This window comes from Anopheles marshallii, chromosome 2, assembly GCF_943734725.1.
Source record: "Anopheles marshallii chromosome 2, idAnoMarsDA_429_01, whole genome shotgun sequence".
NCBI lineage: Eukaryota > Metazoa > Arthropoda > Insecta > Diptera > Culicidae > Anopheles > Anopheles marshallii.
In genome coordinates this window covers 25,709,110-25,733,378 of record NC_071326.1, presented here as the reverse complement: position 1 = coordinate 25,733,378, position 24,269 = coordinate 25,709,110, and the positions used below count along the sequence as shown (strand labels likewise).

Below are 24,269 nucleotides of genomic sequence, written 5' to 3'. Positions count from 1 at the left end.
GCTTCTAGGGACACCCGATGAATGCACGGTCTGTTCAGCTCACCATGCCAAAGGCCAACTGGTTCACACTGACTCACAACTCATCGGCTCGAACGATTCACACCGGATTCTCACGCCATTTTGCCCGCACACGGGCAACAGTGAGACGACTTTCCACGCTGGTAAGAACGAGCACGCTGGTCACCCACGATGACTCCACGGCTAGGCCACCTCGTCCCACCTAAGGAATACCCTCTTCCCTAGACGATGTCCCCGTTTTGCAGCCGATGATGCACAATCAAAGCAGGAATCGATTGACTAACTGTGTGCTTTCACTTCACAGGCTCTGTACGTATGCTGTGCACACGGCCCGTTCCCTGCACGGTTCACCGAATGTCCTTCACACAAACGTCTTATCAGATGCGCGTGAACGCTGCAGGCTGCTGATAACAGGGTTACAACAACTGCCGGACGCATCGAGAGCAACCTTCTTTTTTTGTTACTATCGAAACCGAAACCTACAAACTGTTCGCAATCATTTACCCGATTTCGTAAGCCAAGCAAACAGACAAACTTTCGCGTACAACTTGCACAGGTGTGTTTGAGATGGGTGGCCAAAAATCCCTACGTCCACAGTCCACAGTTTACGTAGTCCCATCGATACACACACACACACGTTTACTTCGGTAGTTGTGGCCAGTGTTGGCAAACGCCTGCGAACCAGTGTGGCAGATGAGGCGCGTGTGGGAATCCTAATTGTGCTCGAGTGTCGGGACTGGACCCGTCTTCGGCGGACGTCACTGCCACACACTTGGCGATGGACGTGGGCGATGAATATCGCGCGCGTGTGTGTATGTATGTATGTGTGTGTTTGTGTGTAAGCGGGCAGCATCGGTATGCGCGCTGTGTGCGCGTGTGTAGTACGGGTGCTGACAGCCAACGATAAGCAATTACCCGCTGTGATGCGGCCCGAAAACGGTCGTGATAACGCTGTAACAAAACACGTCACATAGAGAGAGAGAGAGAGAGATAAAAAGAGAGAGAGAGAAAGAGACATTAGAGGGCTGTGACAAGCGATGGAATGAAAATGTGATAATGCGGATGGAAATGAAAAAAAAAATTAGGCTCGGAAAACCTTTGCCACACCAAGTACAGTAGTGGTAGTGGTGATGGCAGTAGTAGTAGTAGTAGTATTAGTTGTAGTACCAATAGTTATTGTTTGACTGATGGGCTCCTGGTCGTGGTGTGCGTTCGTTTGCCCGTCTGCGTGAAAGGGCCGTTGCCGCACGCAAGCGGTGACTGTGAAGACAAGCTCGTGCCATGCTCGTGTTTGGGGTCACCAACACCATAAATGTTGGGGTTTTTGGGAGAAGCAATAGAAAAAGAAGAAGAAGAAGAAGAAAACACACACACAGCGCACATCACGGTCAGGGCGCGCTTTACTCTGTGAGCCAGTGGTGTGTGGAATATAGGTCAAAAAGAGAAACAGGAATGCAACTGTAGGCTGCATCAGATGTTTGATTGAAAGTCTGAAGAATGTTTACAAGTTTTGTTAATGATAAACATTTTTACAATTATCCAAAATTGCTTATTAATTCTTGAATAATAAGCAGTGCTTATTAATCATTTATTTTACAGACCAAACCTAAACAGAGGTAGAAAAGAGTCCACCCTTGCTACAGTATTGGATTTACAGTATCAGATTCATGAATCTGAATGCATCTTTGAGCAGAATAAATAAATCTCAATCTCTATTTCAAAGATTTATGAATCCTCTAATGAATCATCGAAGATTTATGACCACTAGTTTGAGGATTCATAAATTTGTTGAGAGTGACTCCTCACTAACGACTCATATGAATGACTCCATGTCAAAAGATTCATTAAGCACAACACTAGCAAAATCACCAATCTTAAAGCTTCGTTGCGTATGTACTGCATACAATCACCAACAATGCTTCCCGGCCATCTTGTACCGCCGCCGCCGTATGTGTGGCCGTTTGTTTTGTTTGCTTTGTGACACATCGCTTGGTCAATGCGACCCGGTAAGTATTGGAAACCGATCCGGCAGCACCAACGCATCGTAAACAATGGCAACGTATTTGCCACTGCCACACTTGCACATCGTTTCGTGCCTGCCTGTACTGAAGCATCTCTGGGCGGTAAGGGCATGACAGTGACACTAGCGGGAATTTATAGTCCAAAAGATTAAAAAAAAAAAACGTTGAGGTGAACGTTGGGGTGAAAAGCCCAGCAAGACACCGAACCACGATCCCATTGAACCCGGTTATCCAATGATGGATATCGATCTTCAACGCATTCGCATTCGGCCTTCACACAACGCTGATAACCATCATCCACCCCATCGAGCCGCACGGTAACGTGTGAGAGGTTCGGGTTGCGATATGATTAAATTTGTTGGATCTATAAAGCGGTTCCAACGAATCCCACGCATCCATACAACATGGTTGCCCCACGAACCGGGCACTTTCCGGCCCGGCACCGGTTAATGGAAATGGAAACCAAGGTGGCACACCGAAGGATGGCGTACAGTAAAAGCGAATGTGCCGAGGCGTTCTATCTTGGGAAGCGGCAAAAGGAATGGGATGGTATCACGATGATGGTCCAATCAGTACTCACCTTGTCGCTGTTAACCTTCTGCTTTGCGCCCCATTGCGATCATTTCCACACACTTCGGATCGGTTTGCTTGGGGTGAAATGCAGGTTCTTCACCCCCATTTGCCATCCATTAGCATCCAGCGAGCATCCAGACTGGTAGCGATGAGGACCGGACATGAACGTGACACTAATTCCCCTTCCCTACTCTAAGTGAATTTTCTACATTTAAACACACACACAAACTCGTACTACATCCTTGCAAATCTGTCAGCACTGAGGAGTAGCCTTCTTCGCATCTTCGGGACTGGGTAGTCCTCAGCAGAGAAAAAAAAAAACAGGACACACACGAGATGTAGCGCACTAGCGGGTATGCACCGTACAGACCCTATCCCCATGTGTTTGTGTGTAGCTCCGCTTGTGCGTTGTTGCAGCGATGGCACGAGTGTCCTGCGAGCGACGGTTAAGGTGAAGGCGAGAGCAGAGCGCACGGTTTGCTCTCGCTGCTCCTTCGGACGGGGCGATGAGCGTAGCAGGGCAAATTGCAACAATGGAAGAAATACTCACACGCACCCACACACACACACGCAGCAACAGCAGCAGCTCATGCTGCCCTCTCTCACACACATGGACACGAACGCGCGCAGTGTTCGCCCTCACAGCTCAGGGTCGAGGGGAATGGAAACGGAAGTACGGCAACGGGGTGTAAAACGGGGACCAACGCTGAAAAAGAAAACTCGTTCTCGTTCGTTTCTTCTAACCCCTGGCTCGTCCTTTCACCATCCATGAGATAGGACACACCATTTGCTTGGCTCACTGCCACCCAGCCACTCTCGCCGTTCGTCACCCCCCCCCCCCCCCCCAAACAGCGTTCGCCTTCCGCTCACGCTCACGCGTCCGTTCCGCTTGTTCCTTCACTGCCACCCCGTTTTTTTTTTTCATTGTGCAGCAGTTACAAAGTTTTCACCACACAAAACCCCTAAACCTTGGCGTACGGATGGCGTTACCAGCAGCAGCAGCAGCAAAAAAAAGGAAAACGATCGAGCGAATTAGATTTTGAGGTCGCACCATTTCTTGGCCACCAGTCGTTTTGGTGCCACCCTCGAAAAGGACCTTCGTCCAGAAAACCGTTCGGCCACCCAGATGGGCCAGCTGGTGAAGCGGTGGGATGGGCGACGGGTGCCACAAAACGGCTAATAGGAAAGCAATCTGTTGGAATCCTCCTTTCCTGCTGCTGGACGAGCCTGAAACAGTCGGCCATATGCACTAGGTCACACACACACACACACGCACACCAAATGTGGAAAGTCCTGTCCTTTTAGCGAGATGCGCCCAGTGGTGCGAGGGGCCAATGCAAAGGGGGGGCTGGGGGCTGCTACAAAAACAGCAGCATAATGGTTTTCAAAATTTTCACCTCTTATCGTCCCCCTCCCCCCCTCCCCTTCCTTCCGCCCGTTTCCTGCAATCTGCAGTTTCCTGCAGGATGTGTGCGTTTGCGTGAGTGTAAGTGTGTGCGTGTCTATGGATGTGAGTTTGCAAATTTGCTCCAAATTCCAGAACACCACCCAGGAGCAACCACATGTCCTCCTCCCTTGCCCTTTTTTTGCACTCGAATTTTCCTTAGTTCTTCTAGTACACTTGCTATTATTATATTTTTTTATTAAAACACACGCACTCACACACCCAAAGATACACAGACGAATATGTAGAAAATTTTTGTCACGGGCTTTCCCGCACCCAACAAGCAGATGGAGGGGGTTTGGGGTGGGTTCTTTTCTCCTCGGAAAGGTGAAAACAGATATGGCAGCACCTTACGCACCGAACGTTTTCTTCCTTCGCAGCCGCATATTTCCTAATTCTTGGAACGATTAGCTTACAAGCACGCACGGTCACGGTACCGTCACCCCCGGATTCCGACGTGGGTTAGCGAGGAGGCGGGAGGGGGGCAGGACGTACGGGAATGGACGTTTTTAGGGGCAGGTATGGACAATGGTTTGAAAACCCATTAACGCAAACACAGGAAATGCAAGAACCAACAAGGAACAAGAGCACACTGAAAACTGGCGAAAAACCGCGAGACCCGTAAAACGCGTTTGCTTTTCCCGTCCCGTTACGGCTGTGACGAGTGAGTGGAAAATGCGCTGTGCCGTTGCACACACAACCGAGCTCGCCCCGAAAGCTGGCGAGGTTTGCCTGCTTCTCGCCCAAATCGTTTCCCCCAAAAAATTTTCCGTCCTACAGAGAAAGAGAGAGAGAGCGCGCGTGAAGCAATTGTGCCACCAGGCTCTGGCGCTGATTGCTATAAACCAGCCACGGTCCACACACATCTCCACCAGTGGGGTTCAGTGGGGGGAAGGACGCTTAATGCAATCATTCCTACGCTCTCTCTCGAACTCTCTAACTCTCCTGCAATTTGATAGCGCGAGGGAAACAAATCAAGTTTTTGGCACAAAAGCGATTTGAAAATGGCCGTTTGATACGAAAAATGGCTCCCGGAATACTTTCGCATTGGAAATTTAAGCGACTTTAATAGCGAATTTGTTTTAGGCTTGTAAAGCAAGCGTGCTTTGATTAAATGAATTTTATATTAGGTAGTTTTCGTAAAACTACTTCAAGTTTATAACAACTTCTTTCTTGTTTGAATTATTTATTCATTTATTTTATGCATGTTCTATTCAATTACATTTAATGCTTTAACTGCCAAAATATTTTTAAAACACGTTACTACACATTGGAACGATTTTAAAATAATTTTTTAATAATTTATCGTTATGAAAAAAAAGTTCATAGAAGACTTTTGACCATTCGTTCGTTAATCCTTTTCCACTATTTCAGTGATGCAACATTTGGGTTGCTTCGATGAGAATTAATCTTGGGCACTGCTCGAATAGAGGAGCAGGCGAGTAAAACTGCTCATATGTTTAAACTGCGGGATTGGTTTTTCTTATGACGATGCTGTACCTACTAATGCTTTTATTATATTGGATTTTTTTATTAGAATATTATTTGGCATGATTGAGCTATTGGAATATTTCAAGGTCAATACCAACTCCCAACAAGTTGCTTCCTGTTTCTCGGAAACCCAAATGTCAATCGGCAGAAGTCAGGATACTTCTTCTCATCCCCGTGAGCCGTGCGAGCGTTCGGACCATTCACTTAATTCACTTAAATGTTCTTCCATCAATCGCACAGTATACACATGTCATTTTATATTAGTCTTGTCGCATACAGAGTACAATGTTTACAAATCGAATGAGTAAGACGCGAATGCACATCCTAACGGTGCATTCTTACTTAAAGCTGCACTAGGTACCTAAAGCTAATCGATTAAAACATATCCCAACCACATACACAAAGGCTAACTAACCGGACTAGGTAACGCATGGAAACAAAACACCCAAAGTCACGTGCTGTATGGGCGGTCCCGAACAATCCGGAGTGTTTTTAAGCAAAATTAAAACTATATCCCCATAACGCGCCATAATTGGATATTTACGCAAACGCTCAACTGGTCTGGTTGTAACACCATCAATAACACCACATATTGCACACTATATAATACCCCATCAATCTTGATTGCTTTTCTAGCTTCTACTGCTCAGTCGTGCCGGAAATAGAACTTATCAATAGCTACCCACTTTTGTTCGGCTAACCTAACTTTACGGATTATGCGCTATCGTGCCTAGGACGTTACGAACTATAGTTCCAATGGGATGCTCATTGGTACTGGAATTAGATTTGCTTACTGGTGGTGTGTTCTACCGTGTTTGCTTTAGTACCTTTAAAAGCAGGTACGTTTTGCTCACATTTGAACCGAAAATTACAGTCATGCAACAGTGCTGTAAAATTAAAAAAAAAAAAACCAGAAACTTAACCTCCACTTAACTGCTCTACTTCAACTAGAATGGCATCTGTGTTCGCCACTGTTTTTGGGTGGCTGAAATTCGTACTACTAACGTAACAAATGTGTGGTGCACCGATTGGTGTTGTGGCTGATAAAATTCCCTACAAATTCACTGTAGTTTGTTCCAGGCTAGGAGGACAACTGTTGTTTCTGCTGTAATGGTACGCGAAAGTACGCCCGTGTCAAGAAGCCGACATCGTCCGTGTGTGTTGCGTTGAGTCGCACCTTTCGAACCGACAACGATGGACGATGGACGGAGTCGATCACGATCAAACGGGGGAGGTTAAATTTTTTGATTCATTGGAATTTGGAATAAAATTTAGATAAATTTAAAGCATTTCTGTTTGTCGTGTGGTATTCGCGTTTTGAACAGGATCGAATCGGCCCGGTACTGAGTGTTCAGCAAGGGTGTGTACCCAAACACCTGGAAGGAGATGAGAAATGAGGGAAAAAAACCCAAATTAATAATATTCCCTATAATAGTACACATAGAAAAACAGTAGACACACTCTGTTCAATTACAAAATCAAGCAATCAGCTAAATCTTAACTGCCAAACCTTCAAAGCTCACGGCGCGAAAAGACACAAAGCACAAGGAATTTGTTCAAAGGCCGAAGGTTGGTGTTAAAATGAATCATAAAAACAAACGTAAACGAACCAGGAAGCGTGAAGGATTGCAGAAGAAAAGAATCGCAAAAAAGAAGCGGTTTCCGAATGAAGGGGAAGCTTTAATGTTTGTTGCCGTTTTAGATCAGAAATTCAAACAAATAGAACCAAAGAACGACGGTGCAGATACGTCGAATTCTACTAAAGAAACCGTTCCAAAGGACATCAATAGTCCCAGTATGCTAGAGACCGGGAACTTCCCAGAAGTTATTCGAAACGATAGTGATAATCAACATGAGAACTTGGAGATCGTAGACGAAACTCCTACCAACGATAAGAATCGCGATTCGAAGCTTATGAACAACTGCCCACCGTCCACCTCAAGATCTTCGCAGAGCTGCCATCGAGCGTATTACGATTTCTACTCCTGATAGCTTATTCAAATAAAATCCACCCCAGTAATCCATTCCCTTTCGCTTACCTTGGTAAAGAAATTAATGCACTTGTGGCGCTCCTGGAAGTGGGTATCGTCCTCGCTGAGCGACACCGGACACCCGGGACATCGGAACGTCCAGCGGGATGTTACCTTTACCGGTGGTTTGCGTGTTACGTGCGATACGAGAAAGTTCATCGCAATGTCCTCACAGTTCATGTACTCGTCCACCTTGTCCCGGATCGCCTGCGGTAGCGTGTACGTGTACAGGTACGTGTAGTACTTGTGTATGAAGGCGGCCCCGGTCAGTACCATGCTCAGCTCGCAGCTATAATTCGAGTTGTAGTTCCACGAGTCAAGCGAGTTCACGTCCCACGCATGGAACCGACCGGGAAAACCAACCACTCGGTCCCGGTGTTCTCGCCAGACGCGAAAGCCGAACAGTATCTCATCATGGCGCAGATGTGCATCGTCGTCCACCGATAGTACCGCTTCGGTTTCGATCGCATCGAACGGCAGAAAGCGATTGTTGAGTGAGTTGCGCGGTGCCCGAACGACGTGTACCGGCACACCAATGTCCGGCCAGCGGAGATCCTCCAGCGGTGGTTTCGGCGAGTTCCAGACGACAATCACCTTGTGCAGGTACGGCAGTCCGTACAACCGGCTTAGCGAATCCATCAGCACCTGCTCCCGTTCGTACGTCAGTATGACGATCGTGAACTGTTCGCGCGGATAGTTTCCTCCCAGCGATTCACCAAACTCTTTCCCGGTACCACCCGCACCCTTCCCGATCGGCCGGAAGCCCATGTGCGAGCCGATAAACTTCGCATCCGAAGGCAGTACGGGATCGAACGGAAGCTGCGGATAGAGTGCAAATGGATCCGCCCAATCGTTCCACATTTCGCGCGATTGTACGAGCGTCGCGGTGTAGTTACGGCGGAATGCCGGACTAGGGTACGGTGGTTCAATGGGCCCGAGTGATTCTTCCGGCTCGGTATCGATGACGGGATCTGATTTCAGCGGAACGAACGATGCATTGAACACGCTGTGCGCTACCACCGAGGGTATCGGTTTCGGCGGGATGCCGAGCCGATTGCGCAGACTGGCCACGATCGTATCGACGGTCGATTGTACCGAGCTAAGGTAGCGTTCCCACACCAACCGACCCTGGCGGCGCATCGTTAGCAAATCGGCATCGGGAATGGCACGCAGCAGAAAGTGTAATTCGGTTATGCGTGCCTTCGGTAGCGATATCACAACACGCCTCCAATCGATCGTTTCCGCGTACGGTAGCTGCACCTGATCACCTCCAAGCACCAGCGGAATTGCCCCGGCTCGCAGTGCTTCGTAAAGACGTGCCTGCAGCAACGTGGAACTCGTGCTTCCTCCTCCCGGCGCAAGCAGCAATGCAAAGGTCGATTCCTTCAGCACGGCTTTGCGTGAATTATCCGTGCCGCACAGGGACCACTCGCGCAATCCCGACGGACTTCGTTGCTCCGTGGCTGGTACACACTCGAACTGCAGCATAAAGTAATCTTGCGTCCTGCCCGAGGACATTTCCTTCAGATGCTCGATAATGAACTCATCCACCGTGTCGCTTTCGGTGTCATCCGTACCGCGAGGTCCGGCCACACCCATCGTACCATTCTGACCGTGTAGTTCGCCCTGAAAGCTGAGCAGATACTTCCGTCTGGCCGGGAGCATTGGGGCACACTCTTGCCACACATCGCCACCGGGTGGTCCTAGTATGGGCGGCGCAATCAGATCGAAACCGACTCGAAGTTGACTTTCCTCGAAGCTGGACTGCACCAACATTGCACGACCCGTGTCCATCGTGCGTCCCTGCAGCATGTTACCCGTACCGGGCCCTATTTCCCGGCGGGCAAAGTTCAGCAGCACATGGTTCCGGCCATCTCCACCCCAGTATGGAAGCAATCGGAGCCGGGTAACGTTTAGACTTGATTGGTGTAATGCGGCGGAATCAGCAATGGACCGGTTCGAACCTCCTCCTTGGGCGGTGTTGTAGCGGTTGTTCTTCAGAACTTCATGCTCGGAAAGTGCTTCACCGACGAGCACGACGAATACGCACGCCTTTTTCGGATCCGTCGTGAGGTGTGCATTATAACCGAGCGTTAGCTTGATGGTGGTCTTCAAGAAACCGTCGATATCGTATCCCTCGCTAACAACGGATGTAGTGTCCGGATCGTAAAGATACACCGGAAACCCGGATGTGAGGCTGCAGCGCGAATGATCAAAACAGGTGCTCATTTTACACGCTCGTCTCTGTTCGGCACCGATCGGTCGCATCTCAACCGGCAGCGAGTCGGAAAATAGGGCACGCGGAAGCGCCAGTTCCGGTGTGTTGCGTAGGACCGCTTCACGTTGCGCTACCTGCGCCTGTTCGACGGAGATCTTGAGCCGATCCAGTTCCGTCTGTTGGCGGGCGAGTTCCTGCTTTAGTTCGTCAATTTTCTGATTGTACAGCCCAATGTCCGACTGTAGCTTCTGGCGGCGGGATTCAAGATCGCGCAGCTCAAGCGACACCGTACCCTTCATACGCAGCATCTCGTCAATGCGCAGCTTCAGATCGGCCGCCTTCAGTGGGCTCACATCCTCGAACGTGAAGAGCTGGGACCGAGTACGGTGGATGTCGTTGTGCTGGACGCTCGATTCTTCATGCACGAGCAGATTGTAGAAGACGAACGGTAGCGTTAAGGAGCAAACCACCACGATTAGCACGACCCGATATAGTTTCATGTGCTTCAGCCAGTGGCAAACGGCTGCGGTCCCGGACGGGCCAGCTCCGTTGTTGCCAAGCGAGTCGTAGCTGTTCATGTTACGGCAGAATTAGTCTCGACAGTTGGCCAGTTATCGCATGGTTCGTTGGTTTGGAGTGGATGTTGTTACGAGTAGGACCTTGATAAGAAAACAGCGGTTTCAGCGTGAAATATCCGTCCCAACTCAGAAACGTACACAACTACAGGGCACAACTTGTGTAATAACTTTACGTAAAACTTGTAAAAACTTAACTCTCTCGAAAAAACATGTTCTCAATGTTTCTTTGCATGATTAGCAGGACTCGATAAGAAGAGGGGTTTTGTTTTCCGAGCTGACAGTTCCACGAATGTTGACAAATATTTGGCACAGTGGAATTGTGCAGCCAAATGAAAATATTTATTGAAGTTATCAGAAGTTCACTTTGTATCTACTGGAGCAAATAGAGTTAAAAGTAATAGCTTCGCCGTTCACAGAATCACCATTTATAGTACTTATGCAGACTTTTGCAGCAAGTCGATAGATAAACTTGAACACAGTAGAATCAACAGTAGAGGACTGCAACATTGATTGCAAAATGTCGTTAGAAATAATGCATGGAACCTTGGTGGTTTTATTAACCTTTTCAATCGAAAACAGCTGTAAAAAGAAAGAAAACTATATAAAATACCAAACAAAACTCAATGAACTAAAGTTTTTTATTTAACATGTTTTGTCAAAAAAAAACAATGTCATCCAAGCGACCGTTATCGTGTGGAAGAGAGTTGCAGCTGCCACACCCTAGAGAATAATTTCATTTTGTGTAATTAGAAATGCTAGGCTTCTCTATAAATTTATAAAAATATTTATAAACACGCTGTATGCACTCATTAACATCTTTGAAATTTATTATGGAGTGAAATGTTCATTCCATGTCTCCTAGCGATGACCGATCGCTCTTCTGCAGTGCAACGGCCTGTTCACAGTTGGTTGAAGATTCGAAATCAAACCGAATTGACAGACGGATACAAAATAAAATAAACCGCACTTTTCCGTACGGGGCGGTTTGCGTTCGATTTTTGTAGGCTTTTGTTTCGTCCCTTTACCTTCGCTTCGTTAACTGTCGGTGAAAAGTGTTGCAAGGATACGCGAAATCTCATCGAAATGAGATGTGTATCGTTTGTACGATCACCGATCGCGTTATGTTAGCTGTGTTACCAAACATCCTGCGGTGAGAAGTGAAGCCCACGCAGCAAGGGACTAACCAAAGCATCTGCAAAAGGGTTGGTGATAGAATTCAAGTGAAAGTGTGACTTTAGCCTGCGTTTGTACGATGACGGATGTTGAAGAGTCCACCAAGGTACGATTGGATCAGGAAATTGCGAACAGACTGCAAAATGAGCATCCGGAACAGTTCATTACTTTGGTACGGATGCACCTGTCGTTTGAACTGGATCTCAACACCGATACAGAGTGAGTAGTCCTAAGGGAAAGCCCGTATTTTCAAACAGTGGCACATTTATCTTATGGCAACATACCAATTCTTGAAAAACAGAAACGACCCAGCCGGATTAGATAAGCAGAAGCTGAAGAAATGGAAAGGATTTCACAAGAAAGCGAAGGGCTGCACATCGGCCAAGGCGACCTCACCGGAAATGGCAAAAGCAGCACTGACGAAGGCCAACATTGATGACCTGAAACAGCTTATTGCCTTCTTGGAGCAGGAAGAGAGTGAGTATTTGCGTCGTATGTCGTACACAATTGTGAGTGTATTTTGAAGTACTGATGACTTGTCCGTGTTTTAGACATTTCGCAGGAAGGAATATTCCGAAAAACCGGCTCATTGACACGCCAAAATGAGCTGAAAAACTTGCTCTTGCAAGGCAATATGTTACCGCTAGATGGGACCGGTTACACAGCGCACGATTGTGCAAGTGTGTTGAAAAGTTTCCTTGCCGATCTCCCGGAGCCACTGCTCACCGAGCTTTATTACCCGGCGTACTGCCAGGTGGCCGATCTTTTCCATTCGAAGGAAGCCTCTCAAGCGGCACGTAGTGACGATCGTTTGCTGAATGCACTGCAGCTACTGTTGCTTCTGTTGCCGGAGGAGAATAATATTCTGCTGCGGCACATCATCGAGCTGTTGCATCTCACGATACAGCACGAAGCAACCAACAAGATGTCGGCGGTAAATTTGGCCACACTCTTCACACCGCACCTGATCTGCCCGCGTAAACAATCCCCGGAGGCGCTACACACGACAGCTCAACATATGTCCGGTATCGTGGGTTTTATGATCGAAACTGGGCCGCGCTTGTTTCACATACCATCGAAGCTGGCGACCGACATACGGGCGTACTTTGTGGAACAACGACGTCGTAAAACCATGTCACCCGAGCACATCCTGAACGAGTCTACGACGTCCGACTCGGTTGCCAACACCGTGTACACGTTCGTCGATCGGGAGAAAACGGCCGAGGCACACATCATGAATTCCACTGATACGGCTCTGGCCCAACTGTACGCCCATATTCAGAGTTTGCCCGAGTCATCGAAGAAGAAAAAGCTGGTGAGCAAATTTAATCGCCAGAATGGGTACGGCACACCGCTGCAGGTTTTGATGCTGCGGGAGAAGAATGGTTCCGGTTCGGGAGGAACCGGCCTGAGTAGTGGTGGTGGTGGTGGGTTGAAGTATCCCCGTTCGATAAGTGATTCCATTAAGCGTCACATCTTCCACAAATCGATCATGTCACGGACACCGAAACAAAGGACGGGCAGTGGCAGCCAAACACCGACCACGTTTCAGGTAAGCGAGCGTTCGATTCGATTCGGATGTATTTGTTTGGTACTTTCTTTTTATCCCGTCCTGTCCCATTTTGCTAACCGCACCGTTTGTTCGTTCGCTACATTTGCTCGTGCAAATACCATCCAAAAATCCTTCCATTAATTCATCACCTAACACTTGCTATTCATGCTAACGGAATGTTGTTAAAATACACACACCTCTAACCAACCTCTAACAGACCCCGAGCGGAACGAGCTACGGCAGTGGTGGCCCGAGACAGCGAGTTCTTTTCCAGAGTCCCGTCTCGGCGTCCGATTCCCCGGCCAGTGTTGGGTCTCCGGCGTGCATTAAACGTTGCTCGTCCGTATCGTCTTCGTCGTCGTCACTTTCCTCGATGTCATCGCACTCGTCGGCGGGTAACACTAACGCAGGGTTCTTGATGCGAACGATCAGTAGTGAAAGTAGCAGCAGCAGTAACTCTTCCACCACACTTGAGCAAAAGCCCATCTCCATCCGTGGGGTGGATGTATCGAAAGCTGAAACACTGAAACGACGATCGTCCGGTGAGCTGGTGGGAGAATTAACCGACGAACAGCACCGGTGTGGCAGCATTGAGCACGATTCTAATGCGATCGATTCTGATCGTAAGCGAAGTAAGGTTGATGAGCGTACGGAAAAGGAACAAATGGGACGAACGAAATCAGCGCTAATGGTGCGTTTCGGTGTCGTCGATACCGTTGCGGGATGCAATCCGATGGAAGACAACGAACCGCCTCCTCCCGAAGACGATGAAGATTTTGTTGAGCAGGAAGACGACGATATCGGTGGAAGTGAAAATGAAGATGAGGGTGAATTCTCCAACGATGAACTCCTGATGGTCGCTGACGGAGTGCATGGCGAAGCGGACGGATTCGAAGACTGTGAAAGGATATTGAGCGATACCGAGGAAGATCGGTACGGTTCGTCGGTTTTGGGTGAAACCCGCTCCCGATATCGTTCGGAACCAAATCTCAGTACAATCGGTTATCACCACCAGCATCAGTGTCGGGGAAATCTCGATCAAAAATTATTGACCACACGTAACAACGAGGTGCCACGAACGAAAGGTAGCTTAGGCGGTGAAAATGCTGATATGGATGGAAAATCTCAACCAGTAACACCGGGTGGCGGAGCCGGTACATCAGCTGGTGGTTCGACCAAGCAGCGAATAAATTTCTTCAAGAACAAACTCATCAAGGGTGTATCGATGGGCAATTTGCGCTTTCCGTTCGTTAGCGATGGTAACAAGGGAAGCAAGAAAAGCAACAATCGATCGGTCGAAACATTAAACCGCACAGGCCTAAAAACGGTGCACGACACCGCAACGGTCCGTGATAGTTTTGCCGACTGTACCTTTCTGCCTACGCTACGATCATCCATACCGATCGCGTCGATCGGACGCAATGGATCGAGCGATGATAATTCAAACGAATTGCCCGAAACGCAGCCGACCGTACAAGCTGGAACTAGCTGGACGGCGAATTGTTTAACCAGTACACCCGGACCGAGCACACTCCTTAGCGGTCGCAATTCCATGTCGCCCATCACGAAAAGTACCCAAAGGATGCCAAAATCGATGCAGGTGTGTATTTAGCCCATGAAACAAAGCATTTCCATCGCTTTTGCCACAGCAATGCGCTTTAGTCCCGTGGAATTACTTTCACGAAACGCGTCAAATCTTTAGTACGATGTTTGAAACATTTCGGATTCGGCCTAACATACCAGAAAGTAGTGGATTTTACTTCCAATCGTTGATGTGCTTAAGACACACCACTAGTCACGGCAAGAAAGAAAATCAATGCTAGTTCTCAAAATTTACATTCTTTTCATAATTTCTAAAACAAAGTTCGTTATGGGCACTCTTTAAAATAATTGTCAGTAGTTCCAGGGGTTTGATATTCTTTTTAATGTAATTTTATCCTAACGCTTTATCGCTTTTTGTGTGCTTGAAATACGGTGCTGGCTTGTTTGATTTTGCTTAAGCTTTTAAAGGAGTATTAATATGTTAACCATTCATCTAACCTATATGAAAATTATTATACTTTGTTAATACCAGGATGATGGGGGAAATAAGAACTGATAATAGCAAAGGAAAGTTTCTAAATTTAATGCGATTCTATCGTTACTAACAGGAATCGATCATGACACCGAGATCACGTAAACCGGTCATGTTACTGGCCGCCATGAACGCAAACGACCAGCAGCAACTCTCGACGACCTGTGCCAGTTTTTCAAGCCTGAAAGAGGAAGATGAAGAAATGGACCTAGAACCGGCGGCAGGAGTTTCTACGTTAAACGGTGGCGCTATGCCATCATCATCCCGTTTCGGTAACGAAGTGGGTCTTCCACCGATACCCACCCACTTCCCGTCTAAAGGTAACATTGAATCCGGTTGCGTGGTTGTTCATGGTGGTGGTGGTGGTGATGGTGTTGGTGATGTTGCTGAGGGCGACCAAGTGTCGGCTTCCTTGACGAGTCCCTTTCGGTAAGGGTAATTTTGTCTGGAGTATCAGCTGAACTTGTTAATCGTATTTCTAACAATCATTGCAGAGATTACCTGCTCAGTCGCGGTTTGATGCCGACCGAAAGCCCCGCCGATTTGTCGTTCGCTAGCCAGTCGGATGATTTTGAATCATCAGCGGAAATTTTGGACCAACTTAGTGAATCGAAGATGAGCGAAAGTTTGCTGTACTGTATGAATGGTAACGAACCAAAGGACAAGGACGGTACAAAAGGACCAGCAGCAACAGTACAGCGATTATTCGAGCGTGTCGATTCCGAACTGGACGAGACGGCACTGTGAGAGGGAATCAGATTTCCTCCAACTCGTACAGGAACCGCTTGAACAAGAGTAAACAGTCAATCAAAATTTTTACATTTTGCTCGCACTTACGCATGTAGGTGGCGTAACGAGTTTGCAGACAAAAGACGTCTTCTTAAAGCACATTATAATTCATAATTTTATTTGCGTAAGTTCATAGAGGTATAATGGACACGCCGAGAGTCTATGGAATATTACAGTCAGTATATTCCAAGCTGCAAAACCGGTCTGGTGTTCAAAGCTCGATAAAAAGCCAAACTCATGTCCTCGGATACGAAGGTTTGACATGGGTAATTCAAACAGACGTGACGTGTTCAGCCATATAAGAAGAATTAAAAATCCAATCCTTGCCCACAATGGGCGTGGAACAGTGTGACACTATACCGATTACGAATTACAAGAAGGAAATTGTACATGAATTCTTTATCGTGTGTTTCGATAACTTATATATGTTACTCAGTGTTTCGAAAAGCCACGGACGGATAGTTCTTCAGTACTGACGGATTGACACAGAAATATTAAGAGATTGTTTCAATTACTCATGAGTATTGTTGTAGCTAAGGATCGACCTTTTCATCCTTCTATATTAACCAAGCAATAAACAGCAAGGTATAAATGCTACAAATCGGAATTGGAACATAGCTTCTCAGAATAAAACAACGTACACCAAGTATTACGGCTTTAGATGATATTTTTAAATAAAAAAGTACTTCACACATGGTTGTTGTAATCATCATTTCGGCAGTCATTTTCATTAAACAATTGGACAACACTAAAACTCGTCCTGAGCCATCTCGGAATTCATGTTCAACCCTCGCTCCTTCAGTGCTTTCGCCACCAGTCGATGCTTTTCCTGTCTGGCCTCCTGTTCGCGCCGCTGTGCATCCAGAATATCGTCGACGGAGATTTCTCTCAGCGGCAAGTTACTTTCTTTCTCGCGGTCCTGAAATAAAGATGGCAATAGGGATTTTGCTTTACCACAACCGGCAATAACGATAGGCCTCCCTTGGGGTGCGCTTACAATTTCTCCCAGCAGTACCACATTTTCACCGCGGATGATCACCACACCGCGCTGTATATCACCGTACTCATTACCGACGTGTATCCGCTCAATGGTACGGTGTAGCACCAGATTAGCGAACTGATCCACACTTCGCAGGTAACCGATCAGCGTTCGTCCATCGTGCAGCAGAACCATTAATTTTTCTAGGATGAAAAGTTTGAGTGATTAGACCCGATGGCTTGATGGTGCGGTGGTATTTGCCGTTTTGTGTATGCATACTATCAACTTCATAAAGCATATGCGCGGTGCCGAACAGTGGATTGTCCATCGTGAAGGAATGTGACTCAGGTGGCCGACGCCACTGGAGAGCAACAGTACAGAAATTTACAATTTAACCGGTGATTACCACAAAATACACATAGACGAGAAATTGATAATGGCAGAATGTTGATGTAAACAAAGTTGCCGCAACTTGACGTTTCGAATGCGGCTCCCCGGTGAAAAATATACACCAGCTGCAAGAAAAAGGCCTTTTGTGGGGTTTTTTTTCGTAAAAATAATTTAAAATAGCTCAAACTTATTTACACGATCGATCGGTTTTATTTAAAAAGAGAAAAGGACATTTTTAATGGAATGAAAATTAATTGTAGCATGCGTAAAATATCTACACATATCGTCAAATAAACAAATGTCAAAAACTTCTTCGCCGCTGTCACACAAATGGATGTTGTTGACATTCGGATTGCGCGCTAGCTTGGCAAAATCCCGGTTCGTCTGCATTAGCCGCACGAAAATAAATGGTTTCCATGCTGACTTCGTCATATTTTAGTTAGAATAACGTCGAGTGTATCAAACTAACAAATTTCCTGGTAAGGATAGATGCAAGGTATATTGCATGCGTGCGCAATATCATTCTTATGTTGTGTGTGTTGTTTTAGGTTATGGTGCATTGTGTTGATTTACCCGAACGTAGAGCAATTACAACAGGAACGGTTTCGTAAGCTTGCAGTGATTGATTACTTACAGCATCAAAATGAGCACACTAGAGCGCAGTTTGCAGGTTTTGGATGAATCGACGGTGCAATCCAATCGGGGATTGTTGCGATCCAAGGCATCGATGCGTTACATGCAGCAACAGCAGTCTCTCGTAGGGCGTCAGTTGACAAGCTCCTTGCTAGGTGATGGCATGTTTGATTCCGTGCAAGACGTGGGAATGTTTCGGACGCCGGAATCGGATCGCGGCAGTCAATTAAGCTTGGCGGCGGGTAGTACGGTGAGCTACACCAATGCCAACATGCGCGAATGCACCAAGCAACTGTGCGAAGAGTTCCTGCAGGTGGTGCAACGGTACAGGAACGCATCGGACGTGTTCGATGCGATGGATGAGCTGGTCAGATCGTTAGACGAAACGCTCGTGCAGATCAACCATACTGCAAAGCAGCTGCTACCAGCGGGCCGCGAGCGTCATCTACATGCAGAAGAGATGTGGTTGAATGCGGAGCGTGATACGTGGAAATTGATGGTGTCTCTGTATCGCGATCGAATGATAACACAAAAGCAGGACTACGAGATGGACGATTTACCACTGGTCAACAGTGAGCAGACGATTATTTCCCATCTTTACCACGGCAATGCAAACCTGCGCGAGTATCAGATGATTGTGGACTGGCTTGAGCATATGGCACTGTACCAGAACCAGAGCGAGCTGACCCACTACATGAACCGTACGGTGGCGTGGGAAAATACGCTTCATCAGCTGCTGGAGGTGGGTCAAACCGCGTTCGGGAGCGGCCGTCCGTTGGTGAAGAGTCTCGATCCCGACGCATCGATTCGTGAGAAGCGTCCACTGCACGATCTCGACATGGAAGATCAGACGCAACTAGCCAAGCAGGTGTTTCTCGATATTCGCCAAGGCCAACTGAAGGAGGCACAGATTAAGTGCGAAAATTATGGCCAAGCGTGGAAGGCAGCTATACTGGAGGGATGGCGTCTGCACCATGATCCAAACTACGGGGCGGAGAAAGATTTTCACACGCGGGAATCCATCGACGGTAATCCGAGACGGGATCTGTGGAAAAAGTTCGCCTGGCAGATGGCGGAAAGCCGTATGCTGGATCCGTACACGAAGGCTGCGATTGGATCACTGTGCGGGCATCTCGATTCGATAGTGGATGTACTGTCCGAACACTCCTGGAACGATGTGCTGTGGGCGTACGTCAAGGTACAGATTGACATACGGGTGGAAAGCGAGATACGGTCCCACTGCATCAAGAGCTACCTGCCGATGTCCGATCGTTACTGGAACGGGAAGAAGTCGCTGGAACAAATCTTCGACGCGCTCGACGCACACAAAAACGTGCGCATCTGTACGGCGGCTAAGGATGTGGACAAGGTGATCCAGAAGTACATTATGCTGGACGACATTCCGGAGCTGATGCGCATCGTAGACGAATGGTTGGAGGGAAAGGAGGTGGTGTTGATCCCACAGATGCTACGGTTCCTGACGCACTTTGTCATGTTTTTGCGGCAGATTGGAAAGACCTTTCAGGACGACATTGGCGATCGGGTGGTAAAACGATACGTGGAGTACTTGATAACGCTCGGGGTGCCCCACATGGTAGCTTTCTACACGGCTGCACTGCCACCGAACATGCAGCTACTGTTGTACTCTCATTTTCTCGACACTATAAGCGACAGTATGCAGAGAAAGCAGGCACTGGAGGATGCGTACAGTTATGGCTTGGACGTACCGACCATGACGGTATATACAGTGGAACGGTGCCGTATGATGGAGCCGAAAACCGATGACTCAGCACCGACTGCTTCCGGCAAGTTGAGCGAGCTGGACGAGCTGAAGATAGGCTCCCTCGAATGGCTTACCTTCTATCCGGAGCAACGTGGTGAGCTTTTGTGGCAAACCAACAGCCTCATACGCTACTTCCTAGCCCGGCGCAGCATCGAAGCTGCCCGGAAAACATTCGCCGTTATACCGGCCGACACCATGGAACTCATATTCACCCACTACGGTTCGAAGGATGACATCCCTTGCAGGGAAGAAGTCAGCATACGAGAACATCTCTGCTACCAGACGTATCTGGCCGCGATTCAGGGATACAACGATTGGTCACATATTTTCTACAACGGCAAACCGAAACCACCGCCGGTGGTGAAGATATCGAACTTCACCGAACGTGTCACATCCGAACATCGGGAAGAATCGTACCGGAAGGAGCTGATCAATTGGGAGGCGCGAATCGCCGACGTGACAACACTAACGCGCGATCTTCTATACAACGTGCTACTGTTCCCCGAGGCGGGCTGGTTGGTAGACACGGACACAATGAAACCAATCCCAGAAGACGACGAAGATTGGCTAAACCGGGCAGTACAGATGGAGAACTTACGGAAGCTTTGCATTCCCGAGATAGTGTTACTGTTGCACCAGCTGCACACACTAACCGATCGGCACAGTGAAAATCTGTTGCTAGCGGATGTGCTGAGTTCCGAATCGCGCAAACTGTACAGCGTGTTTCCCAAGCACAAGCTGGCTGAGACGCTGACCAAGATAGCAGAATCGTCTCTAACGCTCATGAACAGCCGGAAAGACCCGTTTGTGGGAGACAGCGCAAAGAAGTAACTTTTCGCTTAGGATTTATTCCGCTAGTAGTGCATTTATTACGGTTTTTTTCTCTATCTGTCATGTTTGAATAAAATTACAAGTATCTAAGTATGAAACGAGTAAGTTGAAAATGAAAATCTGTTTTTGTTTAAAATTTAAAATTTGCGCAATGAAACCGCCCAATGTTCGAAAGACAACGAATAACGTAACAGCGCGAATAAGCACTGGAAGATGGCAGTGTGTGCGTGCAAGCGCCCGGGGAGCTTATCATTTTGACAGCTGGGCTGAAGCTCTCCACCGGAGCACTTCATTTCGTAAACAGTGCACGCGAATCAGCTTCGTTCGGGGGTGAGAGTTGCTTGGCGGTACAATTCCGATCACATTCTATTGTTTCTAACCGGAACGGGACGTCGCAGTGCGATAGCGGTATCGGTGTTGTGTGTTTATTAGGTTGGTGTGTAAATATTTTCACCATTTCGCGCTTGAATTGGGGCGCTAGTAGCTGATGGTGTTGGTGGGTGCGTTTTGTAGCCAAGGGCGACTACATTATGTTTGGGCTGCATTACCAGCTGGTTGGAAAAGCTCGAACCGTTTGTCATCCAAGTAAACAACGTTAATGCCGGTGGAAGTGTGTCGGATTTGCAAAGGCGTACCCGTTCGCCCGCGGGTTTCTTGTCCGGGGTGGCACCGCGTTGGGGTCATGGGCTAATGAATCTGGAGCAAGTGTTGTTAACGTTCGTGCGAGTGTCACCGATTGGGTGGCAATGGCTGCGCGTGCATTAGATGTGATGTCACTGCTTAGCTCGTGTAATGTTGTTCTAGAGCGAGTGAGAAGTTGAGATTACGGAGCGGCTTGTCGTATCGCAGAAGGCTCTTGGTTTTAAAGCATGTGTCGCTACGGGTTTTGCCTCAGTTGTTCCGGATGAAAAGTTTTAACGAAATATTTACGAACAAATAATGACACCGTCCCATTTTAGCCGTTTAAGCACTCATGTATTGATAGAGAAACAATAGCAAATGCATTCTGAACGCGAACGGTAACGGCAAACCAGCATGGAAAGTAAATGTGTCAAAAGCTGGGGTTGCTCTACGCGCGTTCAAATGTCAAACACCGCGAAAGAACTCACAGGAAGGATGTGTTGCGTGTGAGTGTATGCAAAGGGGAAAACCCACCCCGTTGGCAAGGTAAAGAAAATGAGTTTCCCGAAAGCACTCTAGACGTAGTACTAATGTGTGTGCGGTGTAATCGGCATACGGGTAGTGTGCGTGTGCGTACAACCCGCTGTTCGACTGTGTTGGTGCCTTCCTTCTGTCCGTCTCGTAAAGCGAGGGGACGTGTGCGTACGGTGTGTGGTGATCGTGATTCTCCCCGGAAAAAACGGTGTGTCCCACAAGGATACGCGCTCGGATTGTTGTTCTAGGCGGATCTTTCGTCCCGTGTGGTTGCTGCCCTCTTATTCGGTCGCTTTTCACTCTCGCTGTCGTGTTTTTTTCCACCCCTATGGCACCAGTGCGTACGGTGTGTTCTTTCCGCGATTAAAATCAAACAAAGTTTTAATACACACAACACAAGTGGAAAAGAATCAGTGTGTGCGAAAAATCGACTATCGTGTTGCAGCGAAACCAGGGTGTTTTCTTTTGCTGCCCTTTAGTTTCTATATTTTTTTTTTTCGCTGGGCTCTCCCATTCGTACCGAGCTGGGGTGGAAAAGCAGGATAAAAGGTAAACGGAAGCGTGTCGGTGTGTTTGTGCAAACTTATGCGCCTCTAGTAGTGTAGTAACCGCGGCAATATTCCGCGTCCACTAACGGGAGTGTCTACAACCAAAACCATCGCCAGGCACAGGCACAAGGCGGGAGCCAAAACAAAAGCTGCGACAATTTTCACTCGACAAAGCAGGCGTTGGATTTGTAGCTTTTTCTTGCCTGGTGTGCGTTCGTGATTGAATGGGTACCAAGGCTGAGCCTTGGTGTGTCTGGTGCCTATTCGCACTGCAGTAAACTTGACAAGCAACGGTGCCGTGCGTGATTACGTGAAAACATTTTCCGATTTTGACCTAGTGCAAGAGGGAAAACGGTTGGGCTTTGGGAGGAAAAGCGAAAATACGCCCCACCCACACCCACTGTTGCGGGATGAAATAGCAAAGAGTGTGTGCAGGTGAGGAATTGGCCAGATAGGTGGGAAGATGTAACGGCATTTACAATGTAAATTGTGACAGTGAAGGGAACGATGCATGTTGAACATTTTGTCCAAAATTAAACATAAAAGCTAGTAAATATAGACACGCGTCGTCCAGTGCTGTGATTGTTGGGGATGTTTTTTGCTACTAGCTGGAAAATTATCCAAAATAGCATCCAGATTTAATCTATATTTGTTGGTAGAGATTGAGACAAAACGCCAACAAGCGCTAAATACAGTGTGCGAAAAGCGTTAATATATTCATTGATGTATAAAAGTGAAGGTAAAGTGTGAAAAAGATTGCTTTACTCTACACACTGTTCCTTACGTGTACAGGCAGCAGCTACAGTAGCAGCAGCAGCTGCGCGAGTGCAAAATTCAACGACGCTTGTGGTGGTGTGTGCGTGTGTTGGTTGCTAGGTCGGTTGGTGTGTGTATGTGTGCGTGTTGTGGGCTGGAAAAATGTGTAGTTGGAAAATTGCATCCTTTTCCGAAGCTCGTGTGCAGCTCTGTATGTGTGTGTGTGCGCGAGCGTGAGGCTGTACGGTTGTGTTGTTACAAGCAAAAGCAGGCAGTTTTTTTTTGGTTTTGGCTGGAGGAGAAACACTCCATGACCGTGTGCGAGTGTTCGGTTGACTGGGAAAACATTTGGCCTACTACGAAAACAGGTATTTGGGGGTGTTTTGGTGTAAAACGGGGAGCATGATGGCGTGAGTTTCCATCTGTCAAAGTGGCAGCGTTTTGAACCTATGTTAACGGAAAATTCTTCATATACATTGGTAATTTATATTTCACGCAAGAAAAGCGTGTTGATCTTAACATATGAAATTACTGTGTTAATTTTAGGGTGAACTTTTTTTTTAGTTGGCTCGACCAATTAATAGTTTTGGCAGACTGCGGTAGTCCTCTACACTCTTAGGTAATTGTTATGATATGACCAACCACCCAAAACCTGACCAGTCTAATTCGCAGGGTGGCAATGAATCATCGTACAGCTTGTAGAGTTCATCATTGTAGTGGCTCCACCATTGTCTAAACCGCTTCTTCCAAACATACGAGACCAAACATCCTTTTAAGCATGCGAGTCCATCTTTCTGAGTGTGGCTTAGAATCGAAGTTCTGAGAATACTCAAGATTATAGTCATCTAATTCCGAAACAATTACATGTCTTAGATTATGAATTATACCCAAGAGTACAGAGTTTTTACAGAATTATAAGAATGAGAGAGGTTAAAGTAGTTAGAGCTATACGTAATGTTACTACTTTGTTCAGTTTTATATCAAATCACAAAATGTTGCCAGATGTAGATCCTGAAAAATTCGCTTCTGTATCGTTGTTTTGGTGCCAGATCCGGGATTCCAATTATGACCGATCCAAATCTGGATTCATCTCTTGGTTCCCGTTCGCAGGCGATCCGAAATTCGTGATTGAATCTGGAAATTTTGGTCGAATTGAGTTCCAATATCTGTTTCAGATTCCATTACCCACAACTCATTTGATTCTAGAATTCCACCGTTCTTTTGTTGAGTCGG

The 24,269-nt window shown here is 47.3% G+C and overlaps 4 protein-coding genes across 4 annotated transcripts; 2 read left to right on the top strand and 2 right to left on the bottom strand.

Annotated features, from left to right (window-relative positions):
- Positions 1-6,818: 6,818 nt before the first annotated feature.
- On the bottom strand, positions 6,819-10,373 carry LOC128708506 (exostosin-3). Its single transcript, XM_053803484.1, has 2 exons — positions 7,587-10,373; positions 6,819-6,923 (listed from the first exon to the last, which is right to left on the bottom strand). The coding sequence occupies exons 1-2, from the start codon at positions 10,371-10,373 to the stop codon at positions 6,819-6,821; spliced, it is 2,892 nt and encodes a 963-aa protein (XP_053659459.1).
- A 1,252-nt stretch (positions 10,374-11,625) lies between these two features.
- LOC128710230 (uncharacterized) lies at positions 11,626-15,919 on the top strand. Its single transcript, XM_053805277.1, has 6 exons — positions 11,626-11,765; positions 11,848-12,023; positions 12,098-13,098; positions 13,316-14,698; positions 15,249-15,601; positions 15,667-15,919. The coding sequence occupies exons 1-6, from the start codon at positions 11,626-11,628 to the stop codon at positions 15,917-15,919; spliced, it is 3,306 nt and encodes a 1,101-aa protein (XP_053661252.1).
- Positions 15,920-16,709: 790 nt separating this feature from the next.
- Positions 16,710-17,268, bottom strand: LOC128710232 (U6 snRNA-associated Sm-like protein LSm1). The gene is made up of 3 exons (XM_053805279.1): positions 17,220-17,268; positions 16,959-17,143; positions 16,710-16,880 (listed from the first exon to the last, which is right to left on the bottom strand). Exons 1-3 carry the CDS (start codon positions 17,266-17,268, stop codon positions 16,710-16,712), a joined length of 405 nt encoding a protein of 134 aa, XP_053661254.1.
- A 705-nt stretch (positions 17,269-17,973) lies between these two features.
- LOC128710231 (nuclear pore complex protein Nup107) lies at positions 17,974-20,577 on the top strand. Its single transcript, XM_053805278.1, has one exon. The coding sequence runs from the start codon at positions 17,974-17,976 to the stop codon at positions 20,575-20,577; it is 2,604 nt and encodes an 867-aa protein (XP_053661253.1).
- The last annotated feature ends 3,692 nt before the right edge of the window (positions 20,578-24,269 follow it).

Bases quoted from the DNA above. Each gene is read 5' to 3' on its own strand.
- LOC128708506 (XM_053803484.1), bottom strand. From the start codon at position 10,373: ATGAACAGCTACGACTCGCTTGGCAACAACGGAGCTGGCCCGTCCGGG. The intron at 6,924-7,586 runs GTAAGCGAAAGG...ATCTCCTTCCAG, and splicing joins GCATTAATTTCTTTACCAAG to GTGTTTGGGTACACACCCTT.
- LOC128710230 (XM_053805277.1), top strand. From the start codon at position 11,626: ATGACGGATGTTGAAGAGTCCACCAAGGTACGATTGGATCAGGAAATT. The intron at 13,099-13,315 runs GTAAGCGAGCGT...AACCTCTAACAG, and splicing joins AAACACCGACCACGTTTCAG to ACCCCGAGCGGAACGAGCTA. The intron at 15,602-15,666 runs GTAAGGGTAATT...CAATCATTGCAG, and splicing joins TCCTTGACGAGTCCCTTTCG to AGATTACCTGCTCAGTCGCG.
- LOC128710232 (XM_053805279.1), bottom strand. From the start codon at position 17,268: ATGGACAATCCACTGTTCGGCACCGCGCATATGCTTTATGAAGTTGAT. The intron at 17,144-17,219 runs GTATGCATACAC...TTTTCATCCTAG, and splicing joins TATGCTTTATGAAGTTGATA to AAAAATTAATGGTTCTGCTG. The intron at 16,881-16,958 runs GTAAGCGCACCC...TCTTTATTTCAG, and splicing joins TGGTACTGCTGGGAGAAATT to GACCGCGAGAAAGAAAGTAA.
- LOC128710231 (XM_053805278.1), top strand. From the start codon at position 17,974: ATGAGCACACTAGAGCGCAGTTTGCAGGTTTTGGATGAATCGACGGTG.